Source organism: Salvelinus sp. IW2-2015, linkage group LG32 (genome assembly GCF_002910315.2).
Source record: "Salvelinus sp. IW2-2015 linkage group LG32, ASM291031v2, whole genome shotgun sequence".
NCBI classification, from domain to species: Eukaryota; Metazoa; Chordata; class Actinopteri; order Salmoniformes; family Salmonidae; genus Salvelinus; species Salvelinus sp. IW2-2015.
In genome coordinates, this window is record NC_036871.1 from 14,146,746 (window position 1) to 14,172,779 (window position 26,034).

The 26,034-nt window shown below is 42.8% G+C and overlaps 1 protein-coding gene across 1 annotated transcript in view; it reads left to right on the forward strand.

Annotated features, from left to right (window-relative positions):
* Positions 1-26,034, forward strand: part of LOC111956976 (thymocyte selection-associated high mobility group box protein TOX) — a 54,623-nt gene extending 28,589 nt beyond the window's left edge. The window contains 7 exon segments of the mRNA XM_070436797.1: positions 6,189-6,434; positions 12,109-12,360; positions 13,431-13,655; positions 15,315-15,366; positions 16,011-16,402; positions 22,917-23,059; positions 25,132-26,034. Coding sequence (XP_070292898.1) covers positions 6,189-6,434; positions 12,109-12,360; positions 13,431-13,655; positions 15,315-15,366; positions 16,011-16,402; positions 22,917-23,059; positions 25,132-25,168 — 1,347 coding nt within the window. The 3' untranslated portion in view covers positions 25,169-26,034.

Below are 26,034 nucleotides of genomic sequence, written 5' to 3' on the forward strand. Positions count from 1 at the left end.
ACACACACACACACACACACACACACACACACACACACACACACACACACATTTGTTTTACTATCCTTGTGGGGACAAAACAATTGATTCCCATTCAAATTCCAATTCTCCCTAATCATAACCCTTAACCTAACCTTAAGCCCTAAACCTAACCCTAACTCCTAAACCTCTAACCCTAATTCTAATCTTAATTGTAACCCTAAACCTAACTCCTAAACCTCTAACACTAATTATAATCTTAATTGTAACCCTAAACCTAACTCCTAAACCTCTAACACTAATTATAATCTTAATTGTAACCCTAAACCTAACCCCTAAGCCTAAAATTGCCTTTTTTCTTTGTGGGGATCGGCAAATGTCCCCACTTGTCAGAAATGTCCTAATATTCCTTGTTTTACTATCCTTGTGAGGACTTCTGGTCCCCACAAGGATAGTAAAACCAAAAACACACACACACACCTCACCTGCTCTGTTTCCTTTGGGATCAGGACATTTGTTTTATTGGCAGCAACAGTTCTGTTCACCTTGAACCTAAGCTCTCAGCAGCAGACAGGGTTGAGCAACATCACAGCACTGCATTGCTCTCAAACAAGCCAGGCAGAAAACACACCACAGAATAGAATACGAATCCCTAAAACGATCAGAGTCTGAGATCAAAGCTGTTATAGAGTTATGAGTCAAAAACATTTGAATTTAGAATGCAAAATGTTTGAATAACTATCCCAGAACAAAATATGTTTGATTCTTCATGTTCCCTCTTGGTTCAGTAGGCGATTGAAGATAAATGTCAGGTAAATGAGGTTTGGGCTGTCCTTAGGTTGATTTCTTCTTATATTGTGAAACCTGAACTAGTCTCACATCTTTTAGATTTGTGCGCGGTTGTATGTGTTGAGAGAAATATACAGTGCATTCGGGAAAGTATTCAGACTCCTTGACTTTTTCAATAACAAAAAATACATTACAGCCTTATTCTAAAATGGATTAAATAGTTTTTCCATGTATCAGTCTACACCCCATGATAACAGAGCAAAAACTGGTTTTTAGACATTTTTGAACATTTATTAAAAATAAGAAAACTGAAATATAACATTTACATAAGGATTCAGACCCTTTACTCAGTACTTTGTTGAAGCACCTTTGTCACCGATTACAGCTTCATACCCAAGAGTCAAGAGAGTTCAAATAGACCAAAGAGTTCAATCTTGGTCTCATTAGACCAGAGAATCTTGTTTCTCATGGTGTGAGAGTCCTTTAGGTGCCTTTTGGCAAACTCCAAGTAGGCTGTCATGTATCGTTTACTGAGGAATGGCTTCCTTCTGGACACTCTACCATAAAGGTCTGATTGATGGAGTGCTGCAGAGATGGTTGTCCTTCTGGAAGGTTCTCCCATCTCCACAGAGAACCCATCGGGTTCTTGGTCACATCCCTGACCAAGGCCCTTCTCCCCCGATGGCTCAGTTTGGCTGGGCGGCCAGCTCTAGGAAGAGTCTTGGTGGTTCCAAACTTCTTCCATTTAAGAATGATGGAGGCCACTGTGTTCTTGGGGACCTTCAATGCTGCAGAAATGTTTTGGTACCCTTCCCCAGATCTGTGCCACGACACAATCCTGTCTCGCAGCTCTACGAACAATTGCTCCTCCTACATGGCTTGGTTTTTGCTCTGACATGCCCTGTCAATTGAAAAACAATTTTATCAATTTTAGAATAAGGCTGTAACGTAACAAAATGTGGAAAAAGTCAAGGGGTCTGAATACTTTCCGAATGTACTGTAGATGGAAAAAGAGAGAGGCATTATTTCATTATTAATTGCATTGGCAACATTGCAGCTCGCAGATTCTTGTGCCAATAAATCATATTTGAATGTGAATTGAAGGAGGGGGGGCTGTTTCATATGATAGCTTTATATGCCGTTGAGGCAAAATTATCTCATTTTGTTGCGACACACAAGACATATTGAGGCTCTATTTATTTTTTTATTTTTTATCCACATCAATTATTTTACTCAGGCTTATCTTGGGCCAATCTAAAATAGCTATTGTGTTGGTCTAAACTTTTATATCAAACTAATAAACAGTTGATCACTGATTTAAAAAAAAAAAAACTCTAATAAGACAGTGCCTTGCCAGATTAGCCAAATGGTTTATGGGTAGGTTAAGTGCTGAGTGGAATTTTTTGGGGCAAAATAAAACAATAATTATTCATCATAAAAACTGTGTGTAGGCAGTATGGGGCCTTAAATTGGTTGGAGGGAATTCCCCATCTCCCCCCCTTCTACCACATACTTAATCTTACAGCATTATTTATGGCATGTTGACTTGAAATAAGTGAATTGAAATGAGAGAAATATCTCGATATGATCAAATTCAGCAGTGCTCTTTTGAAGATTGGGGGTCTGCACTGCACTCATCAGTTGTCACTTATCTTGAAACAGAAATACCATTTTGTGATTTGATGTTGGTTGACGTTGACTTATAAGTCATAAGTCTGTTTTTTTAACTAAGGTTGAAGACTAATAGTCTGCAACTGTTGCTAATCGTAGTCATTCTAGAGGCTAAACAAAAAACAAAAATTGTCCTGCCATGTCTTGCAATGTACTAAATATCCTTCTCATGTTAGGATTTTTTCCCCTTCATTTTAAAGGGGCATTTGTAATATGAATACAATATATTTGAATGGATTTAATCAAAATCGGCCCACCAGCAGGCATTTGCATAGTTCTGAGCAGAATGGGACTCAAACCGGATCAATGCAATGCAGACTGTGGGGGACAGTGGATATTCGTCTAATCCATTATGATTTTTCTGTTCTAACAGACCCACAATGTGGTTACTAAAAAAGGATTTGGAAACATTTGGCTGTTTTTGCTGCATAATATTTAGAAATAGTCCTTTTCGGGGTTCGAAAAAATGCTAACTCCTGTTCGTGTAAGCTGGTAGCATATAGTGGCCACATAGAAAGCGGTGGTGGTACTTGAAGATGTAATGCAGTTGATTGGTGACGATGACATAAGCATGTATTGGGTTTGACCTCTATACAAGCGTTATACTCCGATTTTTAGCCCAAAATAGTGTGGAATACAATACACATATACACAATAGCCAAACAATAGGCAAAATTGTATAGGGGGAAATGAGGAGATTCTGAATCTTTCCCCTACGGGGGGACACGTGAGTGGTGTTGCCATGGTATTTCCATTGTTTTGGTCGAGTTTGATTGATCTCTTTACCGCATCTATTGTTCTCGACTGAAAAGGACAATGGGCGATTGAAGAGAATGACAGATAAAAAAAAATATATATATATATATTCAGGACAAGGCTTGATATTAGAAAATGTGCTTACACGGGGCAATATGAAGGTTTTGGTTTTGACAAATAAATGGCAGCATGAAAGGCCTTTCAGATAAAGAACAACTACTTGGTAATACGGACTTCCGATACTGTCCATGTTAGTTTGGAAAGTTTTTTTTCTTTAGGGTGCTAATTAGCACATGGCTACAGCTGTGTGGGCGTACTGTATCTGTACTGGAGGTACAATATGTTACCTATCTTTCTATTTTTATTCACTACAGATGGAGTCGGTGTGTTAGAATGGGAGGACAACATGAAACAACACGTCGTGTTTGTCTTCATCGTATTATCCGAGACCAAATAGACTGAACAGTAACAAGTATCACTGTATTGACCTCTGATACCATGACCTGAACATCCAATTCCTCACCTTTACAACAAATGATAAAGTCAGTAATAGACCGGATGATACTTCTCTCTCTCTCTCTCTCTGCCTTTTTCTCTTGTCTCTCTCTGCCTCTCTCTCTCTGCCTTCTCTCTCTCTTCTCTCTCTCTCTCTCTCTCTCCTACTCTCTTGCCTCTTTTCTCTTCTCTCGCTGCCTCTCTCTCTCTGCCTCTCTCCTCTTCCGCTTCTCTCTCTGCCTTTTTCTCTTTCTCTCTCTGCCTCTCTCTCTCTCTGCCTTTCTCTCTCTGCCTCTCTCTTCTCTCTGCCTCTCTCTCTCTGCTTCTCTCTCTCTCTCTGCTTCTCTCTCTCTTTTCTGCCTCGCTTTCTCTTCTCTGCCTTTCTTCTCTCTCTCTGCCTCTCTCTCTCTCTTCTCTCTCTCTTCTCTCTCTCCTCTCTCTCTCTCTCCTCTCTCTATTCGTCTCTCCTTCTCTGCTCCTCTCTCTCTCTCTCTCTCTCTCTCTGCCTCTCTCTCTCTCAATTGGAGATTTGTCTCTCTTCTCTCGTGTTGATCACGTGGTATGCAGTAGCACACCATCACTCTCAAGTTAGACATAATATTGCTGTGTGTCTGGCTTCTGAGCAAACAACCCAAGTTCTCCCAAGACTCTTCAGTGTGAGTTATCAGAAAACCAGAGTAAAGATGGGTGTGTTTTTCTAGGAGGGCCACAGAATGTAATAACAACGACTACACCAGAACACTGCACAGGAAGTGACAGTTATATAACTGTCATGTTTGTTGTTGTTATGTAATTATCAACGTTTTATGCCCACACTTTAAAACGTCTTTGACACAACATTGACTTGGCCTTTTCCGTTCCTATATAAGGTATTTCTGTAAGCCTATGTATAGTGAAAATGAAATAATTTGTCAAATTTGATTTGAAAATCAAAGTAACCCTAGACAACAACAATTGTGGCAATCTGTTGTTGTTTTTATGACAGCTAAATAATGTATTGTTCCTGAAAACCGTACTGTATGAATTATGCCAACGTATTTCACACCAACCAACCAAAGTTGACATCTGCGAGAGGAAACACAATCAAATATGCAAATGTGTGCAAAATGTTGGCTTTCGGCAGGGAAGGAAAGAGAAGTCGAAGGAAGCTCATTAAAACGATTATTGCCATCTTTTAGAAGAACAGTTGGGCTGCTATTTATTTCAGTAGTGATAGGTTTTTGAACTGATTCTCTGCCTAATTGCCTGGAGTTGGCTGTCTGTCAGCTCCATTTTGTTTTCAGCAAATAAAAGCTGTAAATTAGCCGTAATGAAAATCTTGGAGGGAATCAACAAGGAGTTAGTAGAGGCAGAACGTAACTCCTGAGCCCGCCGATGAAGCTGGGGAAAAAGTCGCTTCTGGGGGAGAGAGAAAAAGAAAACATTTCAAGTTGTATCAGAAGGTTGATTTGTTGTGCTGTCTTTTGGAACGCTTCACCGAGTTAACTGGAACCTTCAGGGTCGTACTGATCAAGACCAATTGAATGTGTTAAATAGTTCTCTCCCTTGATGGAAATAATTCCTCTTCCAGAGTTGTATAGATGTAGATCATACCTCATATTTCCTGTTGATTCAAAGTGATTGCAGTTTGTTGCAGTGTTTACCAAAGAATTAATGTATTTGCCTCAGATTTATACCGCCTTTCATCTGCCTTGGCTGTTTTACATTTTTCCCCTGGCGAGCTAAAAAGGGGTCGAAAGAGATTGGGAGGGAGGGAAGGACATAGGGGTTTTAAAAGACATAGAATACAGCACAGCCAAGTGGAACTGACTGTCAAGACGCATAAAAGAAGCCTTTCGTTAGAAGTTAATGAGGGAACATTTACATACATTTATCTACGCTCAAACCCCCTTTTATTTAGCCTGAATCATTGAAAAACATGCCCAAATACATTTACACACATTTGTTGAAATGCAAAATGAGATTATATGTATCCTATGTGTAGTTGATCATTAATGCATTAATTAATTCAAGTAATCATGATTGCATTAACGATGATGATTAATCCTCATTGTTGGTATCGTTGATCATAAAAATCGTTCGAGGCTGTGTACATCATTAGTCCTAATTGCCTACTAATAATAGCATCAATTCACGAGGTATTTACAGAAGTCCCATTGCACAGTCTTAATAAAGACTCGTGGAACCATAGTTGTCTATTAATGAGGACTAGAATGATCTGATGCAGTCTGCATGTTCTGTATTGCAGTGCTGTAGTTGAGCGTTTGTGTTATAATACTGTAATAATCATGAATTGGATTTATTTGCCAGTCGCTCAAAGAGCTTTACATTGTCCACTACTACCAAATTGTAGCATCCACCTCTATTATGTTCCTAGGCCTAATGTGTTTGAGTGCTCAGTTTGGATGGACTTGCATCCACTTAAAAACATTTGCTAAATTATCATTTTGTAATGTTATTATTTCTCTCATGTTTCTTCCTCTCCTCTTATGTTGCAGTCCTACCCAGTGCCCAGTTTGGGGGATGAAGACTTCAACATTCCCCCCATCACGCCTCCCACCATCCCAGAACACATGCTGCACCCCCACCTACCGGAGTCGGAGTCCGGCTCCTACCACCCGCTGGCCCCCTCTCACTCCCAGAGTGGCCTGCACCCCTTCCACCTGCAGGGAATGGACATGATGGGTCAGGATGGAGGGCTGTTGAGCCAAAATGGCGGCCTAATGTCCAGCACCCTGTCTGTGGTGAGTCTAGCCTGATGCCACTAGTTAGCAGTGTGCGGAGATCACTGGAAATACGTAAGTGGGTTTTTCTGTTCTGGATGGCAGCTGTGGGTAGAGGCACGTGTTCCATCCCAGCAACAACACACCTCATCCAACTAATCAAGGGCTTGACGATTAGCCGGTTAGTTCAGTCATATGTGTTAGCGCTGGGAAAGAACAAAGGCCTGGATAACACATTGGGTCTCCGGGACCAGGATCGAAGAACAGTATTCTTTTGGATGACCCGTGAGTTGTCAGTAGGTTGATTAAGCTTTTTCCCCTTCATTTCATTCGAAATCGAAAACAAACTAGTGACATTCAGCAGAAATACGCTCAATACAAGTCTTGACTTTTCAAGAAGTGGAGAAATGAAACTTAAACTTTTGGATTTGTCTTTCCTTGCAGAAACCTCATGATGTGATAGGAGACATGACTAATCGTGGTTTACCACTCTGCATAGGTATTGGACTTAATCTCGCATTCGAGTCAAAGCGAAACTTCTCACGTCCCGCTCTCAGCCAGAGGTTCTTTCTGCCCCTGGCCATGTTCACCATGTTCACCATGTTCACCGATAAACAACAAAATGATGTCTCAACAGCACCTCCACCACCGAGGAACTACATGATTGAACTGTGTGCGGTCTACATGCTCTTCATGATTTTCCCTGCTGCGTATTTATTTCCATTAATCAGACAGGTGTAGCTATGTAGCTCCACATAACCCTGTTCTTGAACCATATAACCCAATTTCGGGTTTTCAATGTGGAGCTTAAAGGTCCCGCACAGTCAAAATCATGTTTTTAATAAAAATGTCCTGATATTTGAATGGAACCAGATCAAAGTAGGATGACCAAAGTATGAAAAATGACTGTAGCTGGTACATTGCTAGGTTTTGGTCATAACGTTACTGGTCCCCTCCCCTGTGTCAAAAATTAGAGTTCAGGAGGCGGGATTATTAAGGGCTTAGTTTGACATTTTAGTCATTTAGCTGAAGCTCTTATGCCGAGCGACTTACAGGAGCAATTAGGGTTATGTGCCTTGCTCAAGGGCACATTGGCATATTTTTCACCTGGTCAGCTCGGGCATTTTAACCAGTGACCTTATGGTTACTGGCCCACGGCTCTTAACCGCTAGGCTATCTGCCGCCCTATCACATGAAGCCCCTCATTTTAATACACCAATGGTAACATCTTATTCTCTTACCTAATTGAAATAATACCACCTTGTAACTATCATCACAGAGGGCTGTGGTTTACATAGGTCGTCTACTGGTGCCCAAATGTTACTTGTGTCAGCAAATATAATTACAGGTTTCCCCTATTTGTCCCCTCCCAACAGAGGAGGCTGATGGGAGGAGCTATAGGAGGATAGGCTCATTGTAATGGCTGGAATGGAATGAATGGAATTCAGCCTCACTGAATTTTCTCAAATTCTGAGCATTTTTTTCATCCCCAAAAATATTATGGGTGATGTTTTGGTCACTCAAAAGACTATTTTACATTTGAATCAGAATGATTGTGCGGGACCTTTAATGATTTCCAAGTCTGGCCATCACAGCCTATTTTCCACTTTAAGCCAAGCATCTTAGCTACCACCATATTATGTTTCACATTCACTCGGTAGCTAAAACACTTCGAAACATGAGTGTTTTCTATTGCTCAGCATTCGTAAACTACTTTTACTAAAAGGAAATAGGAGCTCGGATAGAAAGATTCCCCAGATTGACAAAGGGCATTTTGTTCCCGTTCACCTTAATGTTCTCACAGAACATCCATTTAGAGTGGCTATGAATTATGGTTGCCAGGCAACGGGGCCCGAGAGCTTGTTGCCACGGCGAGGAATGAAAGAGGCTGGTCGATTCTATTGGTCTGAGGCATTAGCCTCATGTCTTCTTCTATACGTTTAGCCTTCATTCTCTCAGTCTCTGGCCATTCATTGTTATTAAAGCACCGATAGTTGATTATAATGAACTCCATTTGAGTAAGTGTTAGATTCATAGGGAAATCGTCGAAGAGAAATTCACTTCTGCAGATGTGATTTTTTTCACAGAACTGGGGATAAAAGCAGTGTGTCGTCTAACCTTTTAAATTGGGAAGATATAGAGAAAAATGTCTGGTTCAGGGAAAACGATGTAGGCCTACAGATAAGTAGTTTCCTCTCTCCGTAGTTTTAAAATTACAATCTCATTTACATTTTTATCTTTTTTACCAGCATTCCACTGCCAGCAATTTCCTGTTTGTAATGCACTAATTTGCCGTTTTTTTCCCATAGAAATCCATCCAAATGTTATCGTATCAACAACTTATCTGTAGGCCTATATCGTATTCCCAGAATCAGACATTTTTCTGAATATCATCCCAATTTAAAAGGTTAAAAGACACACAGCTTTTATCCCCAGTTTCTGTGAGAGAAAAAAATCACATCTGCAGAAGTGAATGTCTCTTAGACGATTTCCCTATTAATCTAACACTTACTCAAATGGCGTTCATTATAATCAACCATCGGTGCTTTAATAAATGAATGGCCAGAGACTATACCATAAGATATGGATTGTTGGAGACAGACGGAGATAAAAGAATCCTTGGCATCCATTCATATTAGTGTCATAATAATGACCTGGCTTGTGACTCACCTCTCTGATAATTCTGAAAGTTCCCCAAGTCGCCATGGGGATTAGGTTGTGTTCCGCTGTTACTGCCGGTTACCAAACGGCCCGACACCAAATCACACCCCCTCCCTGTTTTAGTTACAACCACATCACTCTTTTTTTCCCTTACCACATCACCCATGACCCTATCTGGCTGTACCAACAGTCACACATCTGTATAGGGAGAGGAGGTGTTCAGTGGGTGAGCTGCTCTACGGGGAAAGATTGGGTAGCCTGTGTACCAGTCTGCTCTAGCCGCCTTGACATGTTTGTCAGGATAACAACAACACAACACTGACCTGAGATCAGTGTTTTGAATTGGTTTTTATTTATGAATATAATCCTTACAAGGATCATGTTAAATATTGGACCCGCTATATAGACGATTGCTTTGTGTTCTGGACGGGTTCCGAAATTAAACTCAATTCATTTCTTAGCTATATTAACTCTAGAGTACAATCGATTTCCTTCACTATGGAAAAAAGCATTAACTCTATGCATTTCTTAGATGTACTTGTTACAAAGAATGGATCATCTCTAAGTACTACAGTTTACAGAAAACCTACAGATAAAAAATACTGTATTGACAGCTGATAGTTACCACCCTCTCCCCCTAAAAAGACGTTTACTAGTAAGTCAACTTCATTGACTGAGTAGCATCTGTGACACAGAGGAAGAACATGATAGACAATCAAATTCTCTCCTTGAGCGTTTTCGCTTGAGACGAAACCCTGATACCTGGCTTGACAAATCTAAAAAAACAAGTCAAAAGCTTGAACAGAATCTAGTTACTTAATAAATCCCTACAAAACAGAAGAAACCGTTTTCTGTAAACTATATACCTACTTTCAATGACAGCTGTAATGGCATCAAGTCTATTGCCAATAAACATTGGCACATATTATCCTCAGACTCCTCTTTAAATTCCGCCTTCCAGAATCCACCTTTATTCACCTATAAACGATCAAGAAATCCATCAAGCAGGCCTTCACAGAAGGATGCTTCCCATGTACCTCTTGTAGCACCATAAGAAACGGTTCTAACGTTGTATGCCCTCAGACTTCTAGGACCTATCAAATAAAGTAATGAGTAACTTGCCCTACTAAAGGAGTTATTGATATGTTACAGTGTTCTTGTAATAAGATTTGTATTGAAAAAAACATCCCGCGTCTTGAAAGTAGATCTTGGAGAACATAAATGTACTGTTAGACGTCAAGACATCACCTCGCCGTTTGCCAGACACTTTATAGGACAAAATCATTCTGTTGTGAATTGCGTCGCGTCGGGATCGAAAAAGTTCATCCAGCGCGTAGAGGACGGGACTATTGACAACAAATGACTCCACAGAGAAGCCATGTGGACATATAAATACAATTCTGTATCTCCACACGGTTTAAATGAATAATTAGATTTCACCTCCTTCCTATAAGCCAAATTTAGACTGTTATACAGGAACACTGTCCATATCAGATTTTGCATGTCATTTATGAGTTGGCCCCACATATTTATGAACGGCTGTGCCTCATGTCCTTTGTGGTGGGCTCTCTCATGAATTGATATGATGTATTTAGGTGAGCGGACACCTGGGAGCGATTGATTTGTGATTTGCCCTTCGTGCCCGCTCCCATACCCTATAATTCTGTATTTCTTTGTGACTCATTTGTAAGAAGGTAGACCAGAAAAGCAACATCTCTGATTGGCAGATGAGTGGCAACCCTGATTAGAACCACCTGCTGCCCATCTGTTGTTCTTTACAAATGCTGTTTTGAATTCAAATAAAATTGTATCTATCCCTGAAAATAATTAAAAACGATGAATAATGAAGTAAGCTTTATGCAACATCTTTTTGAGTGCGAACCCATTACACCTTTTTGTTTGACTGAATTCGCAGGTTTTATGCACCAGCCAAGCTTGTGGGAGAGCGCGATGGTTCTCTTTTGATCAGTATGTATGACCAACTTCAAGAGGTCGTGGTGATATAAGCTGTTCTACTTAGTTCATTGACTTTCATTGAACCAGAAAAAAGCAGAAAAGGGGCCTCCCGACTGGGGCAGCGGTCTAAGGCACTGCATCACAGTGCTAGAGGCATCACTACAGATCCGGGTTCGATCCCAGGCTGTGTCGCAGCCAACCGGGAGACCTATGAGGCGGCACACCATTGGCCCAGCGACGTCCGGGTTAGGGGATGGTTTCGCCGGCCCGGGATTTTTTTTAAATTACACCTTGTCCCATCGCGTTCTAGCGACTCCTGTGGCAGGCTGGGCGCATGCATGCTGACTTCAATCGCCAGCTGTACAGTGTTTCCTCTGACACTTTGGTGTGGCTGGTTTCCGATTTAAGCGAGCAGTGCGGCTTGGCAGGGTCGTGTCTCGGAGGACGCAATGCTCTTGACCTTCGCCTCTCCTGAGTCAGTACGGGAGTTGCAGCGATGTTACAAGACTGTAACTACCAATTGGATATCACAAACACGGGGTAAAAAAATAAGAAAAAAGCTGAAAAAAAACAGCGAGGGGGCGTCTCGCTTCCTCTTCCATCTCTGATATAAGGGGTTAAGGTGTTAGGTAGCTGGAGGGGATGGATGGGGTGAATTCTCTGTAGATTATACAGTTAACAGCAGTCACCTGTCCTGGTGTTGATGTAAGCCCCTCCCGTCGGGACATTGTGTAGGACACTGTGTCAGGGACAATAGCAGGCGTGAGGCGTCGCTCAGGGCACCTATGGTAGCAGGTGACCTGGCCACACTCAGGGAGGGAGGGGCCACACGGAGGGGGGCTATTCAATCAAACCAAATAGACCAAAATGACGTTGTTCTTGTGCTGAAGGATGCAAGTTGTATCAGTCATGGTTGAAACAATGTTCAGTGTGTGTGAAGGAAAATGTGTGAGTATGTGTGTGAACAAGCAGATGTTTCAAGAGCGTTTCTAAGAGTAGGTTAACCATAGTCAAGAGTAACGTTATTGTATGCCATTTTTATGCCATTTAAAAACAAATTTACATTGTTTTTTGTCAGATGCAACAAATGGTCAACTCCGATTCCCGGTACAGCAGCCATCAGCCAATGGAAGCGCTCAGACCCAGGAGCCAATCAGGCATGGGACATCAGAGTCAGCTGACCACCATCAACCAATCACAACTCAATGCCCAGTTGGGACTGAGCGGGAACAACGTTACCCATAATTCCCCATCTCCCCCTGGGAGCAAGTCGGCCACACCCTCTCCTTCTAGTTCCGTACATGAGGATGACAATGAAGAATCAATAAAGGTGAGCATAGAGATGAATAGATACATGCATGTGTGTGGCAGGCACACACACACACACACACACAGAGCACAGAGAGAGAGAGAACCGACACACGCGAACATATACACACGCACAAAACAACTAACTTCCTTATTATACAGCCCCCACACACACACGCACACACGCACACACGCACACACACACACACGCATGCACATAGACACACATACACCTATTTGTATAAGTGTGAGTCATCTGTAACCTTTGCGCCATTGCATTTGTTTACCCTTTCCCTTGGAGAATGAAGTCAGTGGAGAGCTGCTATCTTAATGCTTATGTGATTGCTCATACAATGGTGCCATTTTCCATGCATATACAACACTATATGGAAATCAAACCAACGGGTACTTTTCCCAAACACCTTTGCCATATTCCACGCCCTTATTTCTACCGTATGTTTTAACTGCAAATAGCAATCTTTTGGGAAATGAAACTATTTCAATATTTTATGTGCCCCTCTGGAAAAATCCTTATGTTTAATTTAGTGGAGTATAAAATCTAATGCGGTCAACATTTCAGAAATGTGCACTGCGCTATTCAGAGTTATGGCTATTTCTGTGTTTCCAGTATGAAGCCATTTCTAAACATATTCATAAAATGATGGATAAATGAAAGTCTTGCATAGTTATAACTACCGGTACTAAGATCTGTCAAGTTTTTTTTTATACAGAAACGATTTCTATCTGTTTGCAAAGTCTCACATTCATGATCATGTTCATTATCTCACATAGAAAACAAATCGTTTTAAACGGTACATTCCTATTGGACAAGATCAGGTAAATAAACCAAAATATTTATGTATGTTCTGGAAAATGTTAGGAAGGATATACAGTCAGCATTTTAAATAGTGCCCTGAGTTTTTCCTGATCATGGTAAGGAAAAACTCTGTGTCCTACAGTATACTGTACATAGCGTATCTACTATTAAAGTCCATTCTGATCTATTTAAACAATCAACACTCACTCTTCACACACTTCGCTCACTCCAGAAGCACATTTAGTCTGACCATTCCTTCCTTCTCTCTTCATCAGGCAGAGAAGCGACCGGCAGTGGTCGAGACTCCCAAAAAGCCCAAGACCCCCAAGAAGAAGAAGAAGAAGGACCCCAACGAACCCTCGAAGCCAGTTTCTGCCTACGCCCTTTTCTTCAGAGACACCCAGGCAGCCATCAAGGGCTCCAACCCCAATGCTACCTTTGGAGAGGTGTCCAAGATAGTAGCCTCCATGTGGGACGGCCTCGGAGAGGAACAGAAACAGGTACGACACCTATAGTACAATGCATCCTCATACCTCCTCAGACCTCTTCATATACACTTCCTTGTTGGATTTCATTAGACAGGATCAGCCCCACTCTGATGCTATAGAATAGATTATAATATACACTGAGTATACCAAACTTTAGGAACACCTTCCTAATATGGAGTTGCACACCCTTTTGCCCTCAGAACAGCCTCTATTCGTCGGGGCATGGACTTTACACGGTGTTGAAAAGTGTTCCACAGGGATGCTGGCCCATGGTGACTCCAATGCTTCCCACAGTTGCGTCAAGTTGGCTGGATGTCCTTTCGGTGGTGGACCATTCTTAATACACACAGGAAACTGTTGAGCGTGAAAAACCCAGCAGTGTTGCAGTTCTTGACACAAACCGGTGCGCCTGGCACCTACTACCATACTCTGTTCAAAGGCACTTCAATCTTTTCTCTTGCCCATTCACTCTCTGAATGGCACACAGACACAATCCATGTATCAATGGTCTCAAGGCTTAACATGTTTTATTTAACCTGTTTCCTCCCCTTCAGCTACACTGAAGTTTATTTAACAAGTGACATCAATAAGGGGTCATAGCTTTCACCTGTATTCACCTATTCAGTTTATGTCATGGAAAGAGCAGGTGTTCTTAATGTTTTGTATACTCAGTGTATTAGATAATAAAATAATAGAATATAAGGTTATTGTCCTCACAAAAAGAGGGAGAAAAAGTTGATGAAAAAAACGACATTAAATCCTTTTCACAGTTTCACAGTAGAAATAGCTAGTGGCTCTCCCTGGTCCTGTGGCTCTGCTACTGTGAATGCTACTGTGTGTTTTGACTTACAAATGGCCTCTTGACAGAAGCAAATGGAAGAGGAAGCTTTTACATATTTATTCTAGTAAGCGCCGTGCTATTGTCCTATTACATACGCGCACATGCACACACACTCACTCACACACTCACAGAAACAATTCTTACCAAACACACACACACATGACACACACAACACACACACACACCACACACACACACACACACACACACAACACAACACACACACACACACACACACACACACACACAACACACACACACACAACACAACAACACACACACACACACACACACACACACTCCATTGTGGCGTGAGCTGCACAAACGGAGAGGAGCATAGCAGTTAAAAGGTGGAGGAGGATGTCTGTCTGAGGACAGGGACAGTGTACTTCCTGGAGAGAGAACAGCAACAGCTCGGGAGGACAGGCAGGCAGGCAGGCAGAGCAGGCAGGCAGGCAGGCAGGCAGGCAGGCGGAGAGCGCAGGAGGCAGGCAGGCCAGACAGACAGACAGCAGACAGACGAGACAGACAGACGAAGACAGACAGAACAGACAGCAGCCAGACAGACAGACAACAGACAGACAGACAGACAGACAGCCGAGAGACAGACAAGAACACAAAGAGCAGACAGATGGATGGAATTGTGAAGGGAACAATCTAGTTCTATTAATAAATTGGAATCCTTTGTGAGTATTATTTAGATTCCCCAACTTTATTAAGCATCATAACAGCTCATAGGACATAAACACTAACCCCAGTAGATGGTTTCTTTCTAGGAATTAAGTAGTTTGGCAACTGAAGTGCAATGTTTACTGTTCTGTCTTTTATAGGTGTAAAAAAAGAAGACAGAGACCGGCAGCAGGAAATACTCCGAAGCAGCTAGTCGAGCATAACACGAGCAAGACCTATCTCCAGGTAGGTTAAAGTAACGACGACAACCGGGAGCTGTAAGCCTTCTTCCTATGTGATACAGTCTTAATCATAAGGCAGTGGGTCAGCATATGACGTCTGTAGGACTCTCGGTAACGACTGTTGTGCTCTCTCGTTCATCGCGCTTCCATTCATCGCTTTCCCATCTCGGTGTCTTCATACAACCTTCTCCCTCTTCCTTTCTGTCCTACAGTCTGTCCTTTTATCTCTCCCCTCCTCCCACCCTCCTCAGTCTCCAGTTCCAATCGCCTCCCACCTGCCCGCGTGGTTGGTTGTGGTGTATCAGGAGACAACCAAAAGATCGTGTTCCTACCGTCCTTACCTCCCAGAGTTACAATGAGCCAGGTCTGAGTCAAAGTGTCCCAGGGCCTCCCTTCTATGCTGGGCCCCAACCCCCTGATCATCCCCGTGTTCTCCCGGAATGAGGCCACCAGCACTCTCGCCCCCTCAGCAGCACCCAACCCACGTCCACTACATCATCACTGGGACCCACCCACTTCCAACCTGCTAAATAGAGCCCAGCCCCCTAATCGCCTAGCTCTCCCTAGTTGTTGTGGTGAGGACCACGGGAGTCAGGTTGCTGTCATCACTCTCAGCACCGCATACCAACCGAGACATCACCATGCTCCAAATGTTGTTGGCTCGAGTGAGGACCGCAGGCCAGTGTTTGCTAGTCATCCCCTCACCACACATGGCAACCCCTCATGTGAATACCCACACCACCCACCACCACCAGCAACAACAGTCCCAGCAGCACCAGGCCGGCCTCAGCCCCCACCTGTCCCCCCTCCAGGGTCTCTCCCGGGGGGTGACCCCGCGGCCCAGTGGACCCCATTCAGGTGGGGTGTCTCTGGGCAGCATGGCGGCGGTGTCCCCCCCTCCTTTCCAGATCAGCCCGCCGCTCCACTCCCACTCCCACCTAGGAATGCACCACCAGCAACAGCTCGGAGGACACCCGCTGTCTCTGCACTCACCCTCAATGGGACAGGTTAGTTGAACAGACACACACACACACACATGCCCAAATGCATAAAAACACACTCAAAATAAAATCACATTTTATTTATTACATGCGCCGAATACAACAGGTGTAGACTTAACCGTGAAATGCTTACGTACAAGCCATTAACCAACAGTGCAGTTTTGAGAAAAACAAGAGTTAAGAAAATATTTACTAAATAAACTAAAGTAAAAAGAAAAGAAAAAGTAACACAATAAAATAACATTTACGAGGCTATAATTACAAGGGGTACCGGTACCGAGTCAATGTGCGGAGGTACAGGGTAATTGAGGTAATAAAGTGACTATGCATAGATAGCAGCAGCGTTAAAAAAACTGGGGGTCAATGCAAATAGTCCAGGAAGCCATTTGATTAGCTGTTCAGCAGTGTTACGGCTTGGGGGTAGAAGATGTTTAGGAGTCTTTTGGACTTAGACTTGGCACTCCGGTACAGCTTGCCGTGCGGTAGCAGAGAGAACAGTCTATGACTAGGGTGGCTGGAGTCTTTGGCAATTTTTAGGGCCTTCCTCTGACACCGCCTGGTATAGAGGTCCTGGATGGCAGGAAGCTTGGCCCCAGTGATGTACTGGGCCGTACGCACTACCCTCTGTAGCGCCTTGCGGTCGGATGCCGAGCAGTTGCCATACCAGGTGGTGATGCAACCAGTCAGGATGCTCTTGATGGTGCAGCTGTAGAACTTTTTGAAGATCTGAGGACCCATGTCAAATCTCCTGAGGGGGGATAGGTGTTGTCGTGCCCTCTTCACAACTGTCTTGGTGTGTTTGGACCATGTTAGTTTGTTGGTGATGTGGACACCAAGGAACTTGAAGTTCTAGACCTGCTCCACTACAGTCCCGTCGATGAGAATGGGGCGTGCTCAGCCCTCCTTTTCCTGTATGCCACGATCATCTCCCTTGTCACATTGAGGGAGAGGTTGTTGTCCTGGCACCACACTGCCAGGTCTCTGACCTCCTCCCTATAGGCTGTCTCATTGTTGTCGGTGATCAGGCCTACCATCGTTGTATCGTCGGCAAACTTAATGATGGTGTTGGAGTCGTGCTTGGCAACGCAGTCGTAAGTGAACAAGGAGTACAGGAGGGGACTAAGCACGCACCCCTGAGGGGCCCCTGTGTTGAGGATCAGCGTGGCAGATGTATTGTTGCCTACACTTACCACCTGGGGACAGCTCGTCAGGAAGTCCAGGATCCAGTTGCAGAGGGAGGGGTTTAGTCCCAGGGTCCTTAGCTTAGTGATGAGCTTTGAGGGCACTATGGTGTTGAACGCTGAGCTGTAGTCAATGAACAGCATTGTGGCCCGGGTGAGTTCAACACACATGCAAAAACACACACTCAAGTGCACACACACACACACACTGTACATATTATGCATATTGTGGTTATACACTCAGACATGGCCACCTACAATGTACAGCTTCAAACACTTTACACATACTGTACATACATACATGATGCAAGCACATGAAATGGAGAGTATGATGGGTGTGTATGTTATTAACCAGTGGTTCTCAACTGGTTTTGCCTCGGAACCCAAATTAAACCATGTTGTCTCAGTCGCGATCCAATATGCGCGTCACGATTTTTTGTTTTGTTGCCAAAATGCAATCTGGAAAACTATGTTTAATGCTATATTGATAGTGAATCCACCAATTATATGACAAGGGAACAACAGCCCCACCTTTTTCATTGTCATTCATTCCATTTTGCCCATATTCTTGATGAAGAATGTTAAGTTCACTGGTTTGAGACCACAACATCAACCAAATCCGCTAAATAATGTTGCTAATAACTCTATATTGAAAATACTGTGATTGAAAAAAAAATAGTTCAGAGGTTAAATTATTCTTTTTAAAATATAATCTCTACACACTTTCTACCTGACGTTAGTTGTTTAAGTTGAGACTGCAGTATTTTTCATAAAAAGTCAGTAAATAAACGTTTTATGTATTTTTTTACTGAGACACTATGGACCCGTTCAAAACCTCGACCCACCGGTTGAGAATCACAGTTATAGATGATTCATTTCAATGTTATTTACAATCATATCCGGTCCCTTCATGTGCCAGAGATTGAAGGCAAGATAGGATGTATTCATACTACTGCCAGTCCAATACTGTACATTCACATTACACACTCTCTCTATCTCTATCCCTGTTTTTCCTTTTCTCTCAAAAACACAACTCCCCTACACACACACACACACATACACGCCACACATACGCACACACACACACACACACAATCCCCCATTTTCCATTTTCTCCCAGTAATAAACAAATGCATTAGGCTGAGGATGTTATATAAGGGCACCAACAGCAGCACATTGAGATTGATGAATGCATCAGTGGTGGAGACAAAACGCCAGGCAGGCAGGGCTATCTGATGAAGCCAGTCTAGCAGACAGGACAGGACACATACACAGGAAATGAGATGAGTTCTCTGTAGGAGCTAGTCAACAACGCAGATTGGAAAAAGGGAAGTGGACCTCTCTCTCTCTCTCTCTCTGTGTGTCTCTCTCTTTCTCTCTCTTTCTCTCTCTTTCTCTCTCTCTCTCTCACTCTCTGGACCTTAGATACAGAATACATACAAGAATGCAAACTGTACATCAGAATTGTATTTAAAAAAGCAACTGACCCCTTCAGAGGATAAATCACCCATCCGTTTCTATGCACAAAAACACCAAGATTCGCTGCCTCACTAATGCAACAGACAAGTTGTCCTGAGAAAAATCAACAACAACAAATAAACCACAGAAGATATATCCGAGAGAGGGCTCTGTATAATATTAGATGAGATGTTACTACAGGATCAGCTTTACTCCCTGTACAATCTAACATGACCCGCCTTCTTTTCCCTTTAGGGAACTACTTTTGACCAGAGCTCCATAGGGTGGTGTCATTTGAGAGGAACATTAGTTTAATAAGAGGACTAGGTTATCAGGTATCAACTGGACCAGGTCGTTATGGAAACAGGTATCCAGGGGAACAGGGTGACATACCTCTTGAGTGAGAGAGAACACTCACCTGATCTCCTGAGCGTGGTACTTAGAATGAATAACAAAACAAGGGTTTGTGGGAGATTCTAGGTAAAGGCGTTGGGGTGAATGGTAGTTTTCTATGCCACTCACTTCCTAGACGAGTTATATCAATATGGAGGTTAAACAACATATCCTAGTAGTTAGACTGTGTTCTACCACTCTTACCTGTCCAATGTGTTCAGATTATTTAACCTCCTTAGAATATATAATATAAAGGAAAGGGAGCATGTTGATACTGTACACTCTTAGATAAAAAGGTGCTATCTAAAACCTAAAAGGGTTCTTCGGCTGTCCCCAACCCTTTGAAGAACCCTTTTTGGTTCCAGGTAAAACCATTTTGGGTTCAACGTAGGGTTCTACATGGAACCCAAAAAGGTTCTATCGGGAACCAAAAAGGTTCTACCCGGAACCAAAAAGGGTTCACCTATGGGAACAGCCGAAGAACCCTTTTGGAACCCTTTTTTCTAAGAGTGAAGCTCTTAGACTGTAGACTTGAGGTACAGTATTCACTAAGCATGTGGGAATCATTGTTGTTGTTTTTAAGAGAGGGAACTGCCATTTATCTACTCTCAGCAGGCAAATTAACTGTTGATGATCGAAGAAAAAAAAAATGGGAGAGGGGGAGGGAGAGGGGGAGGAGGGTGTAGAAGGGTGCCTCAGTCTTCATACAGATTAGAATATGAATTTGTCTGAAGTCCAATTTTAGATGAGCTGCTTGTATGGGGCTGCCTGTATGGCTGTGTCAGTCCATGGAGAAAAGGGGGGGAGAATGGTTAAACAGAGGTTTGGGTTTGGTTGCCACTAAGCTCCCAGCGCTCAGATCCCTCTTTTATTGGGGACTTTTAAATCCCACGGGCAGTAATAATCCTCCCTTGCTCAATTTTGCATATTTTGTTGCGGAGAGAGCGCAAAAAAACCCTGCTAGGGCTGAAACTTTTTCCCTTAGTTAATAGAGTAGGGAGAGGGGGGGAGAGGGGGTGGGCATGAGAGAGAGAGAGAGAGAGAGAGAGAGAGAGAGAGAGAGAGAGAGAGAGAGAGAGAGAGAGAGAGATAAAAAAAAAAAAAGGGGCAGATGGGGCCTTTGTGATGGAGTGAAGGAGAAGAATTTGTGGAACAATGCCTGAATAGGTGAGAGTCTGAGGAGGGGGAAGAGAACTCAGCCACCTGCTGTCCCCTCTCTTTCAGAGCAGAGCTCGCAGCGTAGCGCCCAGATTCACTTCCCTTTCATACGTAGTCTCTCTCTCTCTCTCTGTCTGTCTTTCTATCTCTCTGTCTCTCCCTCTGTCTTTCTTTCTCTTTCTGTGTCTTTCTCTGTCTCTGTTTCTTTCTCTCCCCCCTCTCCTCTATCTCTCCCACTCCTCCCTCCCCGAAACAAAAAAAGACAAACACTTCAAGAAACCACAACATTAAAATATCTGCTCCCCTAATTAAAATAACTACTCCTTTTTTACTCCCCATCTTCCGTCTGTCCCACTTCCCCAGCTGGTTAGGCTCCACCTTCTCAGAGTACACTATCAGGTCTACCATTGACTCGCTATAGGGAAGCTCAGTCAATAACCAACTCCCAACAATGACGATGCCCTCATGAGTCATCGTGTCTTGACCAATGTCTATCACAGCTCATTTGAATAGTGTCATACTATAACATAACATGGGAGGTCATTATTTGATGAATTGATTCGTATATATCTGTGTGCAGTACTGCTATAGAGAAGTCTGCAAATACTTTCCCATCCACAGTATCCACAGATCCGTTCTCCACAAGCTAGCTGATCTGTTGCTCTTACACATCACAGCACGTGACTTGTATTGGCTGTCATTGGCTTTTTTATTGTTGTCAGAGCCATCAGTGTCGTGGGAATTGCGAGCTGTGGACTCAGACTCCATAACCACTTGTGAGATTCTAACCATCTGTATGTAAATGCAAGGCGCTCATCCTCTTTTGAAGGATAATTCTCCAAGTCTGGCTTATGATGATGTGCACATACTGTATGTACATGCTACACTGATGCACTTTGCTACGGAAATACATACGAGTTTGATATACTCAGACAACGTTTCGACTCTTAGGTCTTCGTCATGACTGACATTAGAATCATAGAATTCAATAGAATGCGTCTCCTGTGCCTCTTTTGCCATTTATTCTAAATAGACTGATCTGTAATTCATCCATGACCAAGATGGCTGCCATTATTGACACATTCTAAAGTCTATTGCTTATTTCACTGGTCATTGTATGTACACTACATGGCCACTTGCTCGTCGAACATCTCATTCCAAAGTCATGGGCATTAATATGGAGTTGGTCCCCTCTTTGCTGCTATAACAGCCTCCACTCTTCTGTGAAGGCTTTCCGCTAGATGTTGGAACATTGCTGCGAGGACTTGCTTCCATTCAGCCACAAAAGCATTAGGGCATTGATGTTGGGCAATTAGGCCTGGCTCGCAGTCGGCGTTCCAATTCATCCCAAAGGTGTTCGATGGAGTTGAGGTCAGGATTCTGCGCAGGCCAGTCAAGTTCTTCCACACTGATTTCGACAAACTATTTCTATATGGACCATGCTTTGTGCAGAGGGGCATTGTCATGCTGAAACAGGAAAGGGCCTTCCCCAAACTGTTGCCACAAAGTTGGAAGCACAGAATCGTCTAGAATGTCATTGTACTACTGTAAGATGTATGATTAAGATTACCCTTCAATGGAACTAAGGGGCCTAGCCCGAACCATGAAAAACAGCTTCAGGCCATTATTCCTCCTCCACCAAACTTTACAGTTGGAACTAGCAAAACTGTTCACCTGGCATCCGCCAAACACAGATTCGTCCGTCGGACTGCCAGATGATAAAGCGTAATTCATCACTCCAGAGAACGTGTTTCCACTGCTCCAGAGTCAAATGGCCGTGAGCTTTACACCACTCCAGCCGACACTTGGCATTGTGCATGGTGATCTTAGGCTTGTGTGCAGCTGCTCGGCATGAAGCTCCCGACGAACAGTTCTTGTGCTAACGTTGCTTCCAGAGACAGTTTGGAACTCGGTAGTGAGTGTTGCAACCGAGGACAGACGATTTTTACGCGCTATGCACTTCAGCACTCGGCGTCCAATTCTGTGAGCTTGTGTGGCCTACCACTTCGCAGCTGAGCCGTTGTTGCTCCTAGACGTTTCCACTTCACAATAACAGCACTTACAGTTGACCGGGGCAGCTCTAGCAGGGCAGAAATTTGACAACTGACATTGAAAGTCACTGAGCTCTTCATTCTACTGCCAGTATTTGTCTATGGAGATTGTATGGCTGTGTGCTTGATTGTATACACCTGTCAGCAACGGGCGTGGCTGAAATAGCCGAATCCACTAATTTGAAGGGGTGTCCACATACTAGTGTATCTCTATGAGTAGAATAACACAGATAACACTGGAAAATGGTATCTAATGGTAGTTTTGTTTTTGTTTTCCAGGGATTCCCTCTCCAATCAGATTTCCAGAACATGCTCAACTCGTCCGGTGGGCAGGGACTGTCCCCATCCATGGACTACAGACAGGTGTGTCGGAATGGGCCCAGCCAGCACCTCGACTGGACCAGCGAATACTGTGGCAATGGGTAGAAATACTCATCCTTATTATATTTTCTTTTTTTATTTGATTTAACCTTTATTTACAGTTGAAGTCGGAAGTTTACATACACTTAGGTTGGAGTCATTAAAACTCTTTTAACCACTCCACAGATTTCTTGTAAACAAGCTATAGTTTTGGCAAGTCGGTTAGGACATCTACTTTATGCATGACGCAAGTAATTTTTCCAACAATTGTTTACAGACAATATAATCATAATATAATCCTGTATAATTCATTGTATCACAATTCCAGTGGGTCAGAAATTTACATACACTAAGTTGACTGTGCCTTTAAACAGCGTGGAAAATTCCAGAAAATGATGTCATGGCTTTAGAAGCTTCAGATAGGCAAATTGACATCATTTGAGTAAATTGGAGGTGTATCTGTGAATGTATTTCAAGGCTTACCTTCAAACTCAGTGCCTCTTTGCTTGACATCATGGGAAAATCTAAAGACTTCAGAAAAAAACATTGTAGACCTCCACAAGTCTGGTTCATCCTTGGGAGCAATTTCCAAATGCCTGAAGGTACCACGTTCATCTGTACAAACAATAGTGCACAAGTATAAACATCATGGGACCACACAGCTGTCATACCGCTCAGGAAGGAGACGCGTTCTGTCTCCTAGAGATGAATGTACTTTGGTGTGAAAAGTGCAAATCAATCCCAGAACAACAGCAAAGGACCTTGTGAAGATGCTGGAGGAAACAGGTACAAAAGTATCTATATCCACAGTAAAACGAGTCCTATATYGACATAACCCGAATGGCCGCTCAGCAAGGAAGAAGCCACTGCTCCAAACCGCCATAAAAAAGCCAGACTACGATTTTCAACTGCACATGGGGATAAAGGTCATACTTTTTGGAGAAATGTCCTCTGTTCTGATTAAACAAAAATAGAACTGTTTGGCTATGATGACCATCGTTATGTTTGGAGGAAAAAGGGGGAGGCTTGCAAACTGAAGAACACCATCCCAACCGTGAAGCACGGGGGTGGCAGCATCATGTTGTGGGGGTGCTTTGGTGCAGGAGGGACTGGTGCACTTCACAAAATAGATTGCATCATGAGGATGGAAAATTATGTGGATATATTGAAGCAACATCTCAAGACATCAGTCAGGAAGTAAAAGCTTGGTCGCAAATGGGTCTTCCAAATGGACAATGACCCCAAGCATACTTCCAAAGTTGTGGCAAAATGGCTTAAGGACAACAAAGTCAAGGTATTGGAGTGGCCATCACAAAGCCCTGACCTCAATCCTCTAGAAAATGTGTGGGCAGAACTGAAAAAGCATGTGCGAGCAAGGAGGCCTACAAACCTGACTCAGTTACACCAACTCTGTCAGGAGGAATGGGCCAAAATTCACCCAACTTATTGTGGGAAGCTTGTGGAAGGCTACCCTAAACGTTTGACCCAAGTCAAACATTTTAAACGCAATGCTATCAAATACTAATTGAGTGTATGTAAACTTCTGACCCACTGGGAATGTGATGAAAGAAATAAAAGCTGAAATAAATCATTCTCTCCACTATTATTCTGACATTTCACATCCTTAAAATAAAGTGGTGATCCTAACTGACCTAAGAAAGGGAATCTTTACTAGGAATAAAAGTCAGGAATTGTGAAAAACTGAGTTTAAATGTATTTGGCTGAGGTATATGTAAACTTCCGACTTCAACTGTAGTATGACAAAGCAGAATGGAGAAACATAGCAGATATGAGAGTATGAATGGAGTTCATATTCAGATTGACCTTTAGGGCCGGTTTCCCAGAAATGGATGAAGCCCAGTACTAAGAAGTACTTTGAATTTAGATTCTATTTTGAGCAAGCTTTGTATTCCAGGAGGAGGCTTAATCGTTAACCAGGAAACTATCCCTTTATGGATTGCTTAAACATCTGTTAATTAGAACAGTTGCTAACCCAAGTGTCTATCAATCATTCAAATTGTATTTTAAATGTGTTTCATAACACAAAGTCTGTTAAGAAACATTGATTGATTATTATTGATTGATTACTATTCATTATTATTTGTCATGGTTCCTCTCTATTATCTTCCTTCAGAGCTCTTCAGAGAGACAAGCCTCTGTTCCTGACCTGATCTGACCTCTAACCTCTACACACCTCCACTCAACCACCCATGGACCGGATCGCAACCAGACCCGGTCCACATTCAGTCCCACTCTTTATTCACTGAACCAAGGCATGATTATCCTCTCCCCCAGTAGAAAGTCCTTGACCACCACCCCCCATTCTGGCTGAACCATCTGACCAACTGACCGTCACTCAAAAACAAGAAAGACATAAGCACATATTGCAAAACATCCATATTTTGATATTTGTGGTTCTTTATGATCTACCTTGAAAAAAAATCATACTGATGTTATGAGTGGGTTTCGGATAGTTTTGTAACAAACACCCTCCCCTGATATTAGATTTAAAAAATGTAAAGTTCTGGACTTTTTAATTGTTGGATGGCCATAAAGGCAGAAAGGAAATGTGCTCAAAGAGTTGAACGAATAGGCAGCACTGTCATATCTACTGATGTGTGGTTGGATCGTTACTGATATATCGTTAGATTGTGTTTTGAGGAAGACAAGCTGATGACCATTTTTTGATCATGACCGTTGTTCAAATCCCAGAAGTTAATTTAGCACTTAGGGGCTTTTGGGGCTTTTTTTCTCCACACATAGCAAGATGTAAACCAAAACCCCAAACTAACAGACCTTTTGAAAGGAAAGACAAGATGTTTTAGCCTTTGAAAGAAATTAACAAAGAACACATGTATTATATTTCTATCACTCTTTCTCTCTCTGTCTCTCTCTGTCTCTCTCTTTTTCTCTATGTCTCTCTCTCTCTCTCTGTCTCTCTCTCTCTATGTCTCTCTCTCTGTCTCTATGTCTCTCTCTCTCTCTGTCTCTCTGTCTCTCTCTATGTCTCTCTCTCTGTCTCTATGTCTCTCTCTCT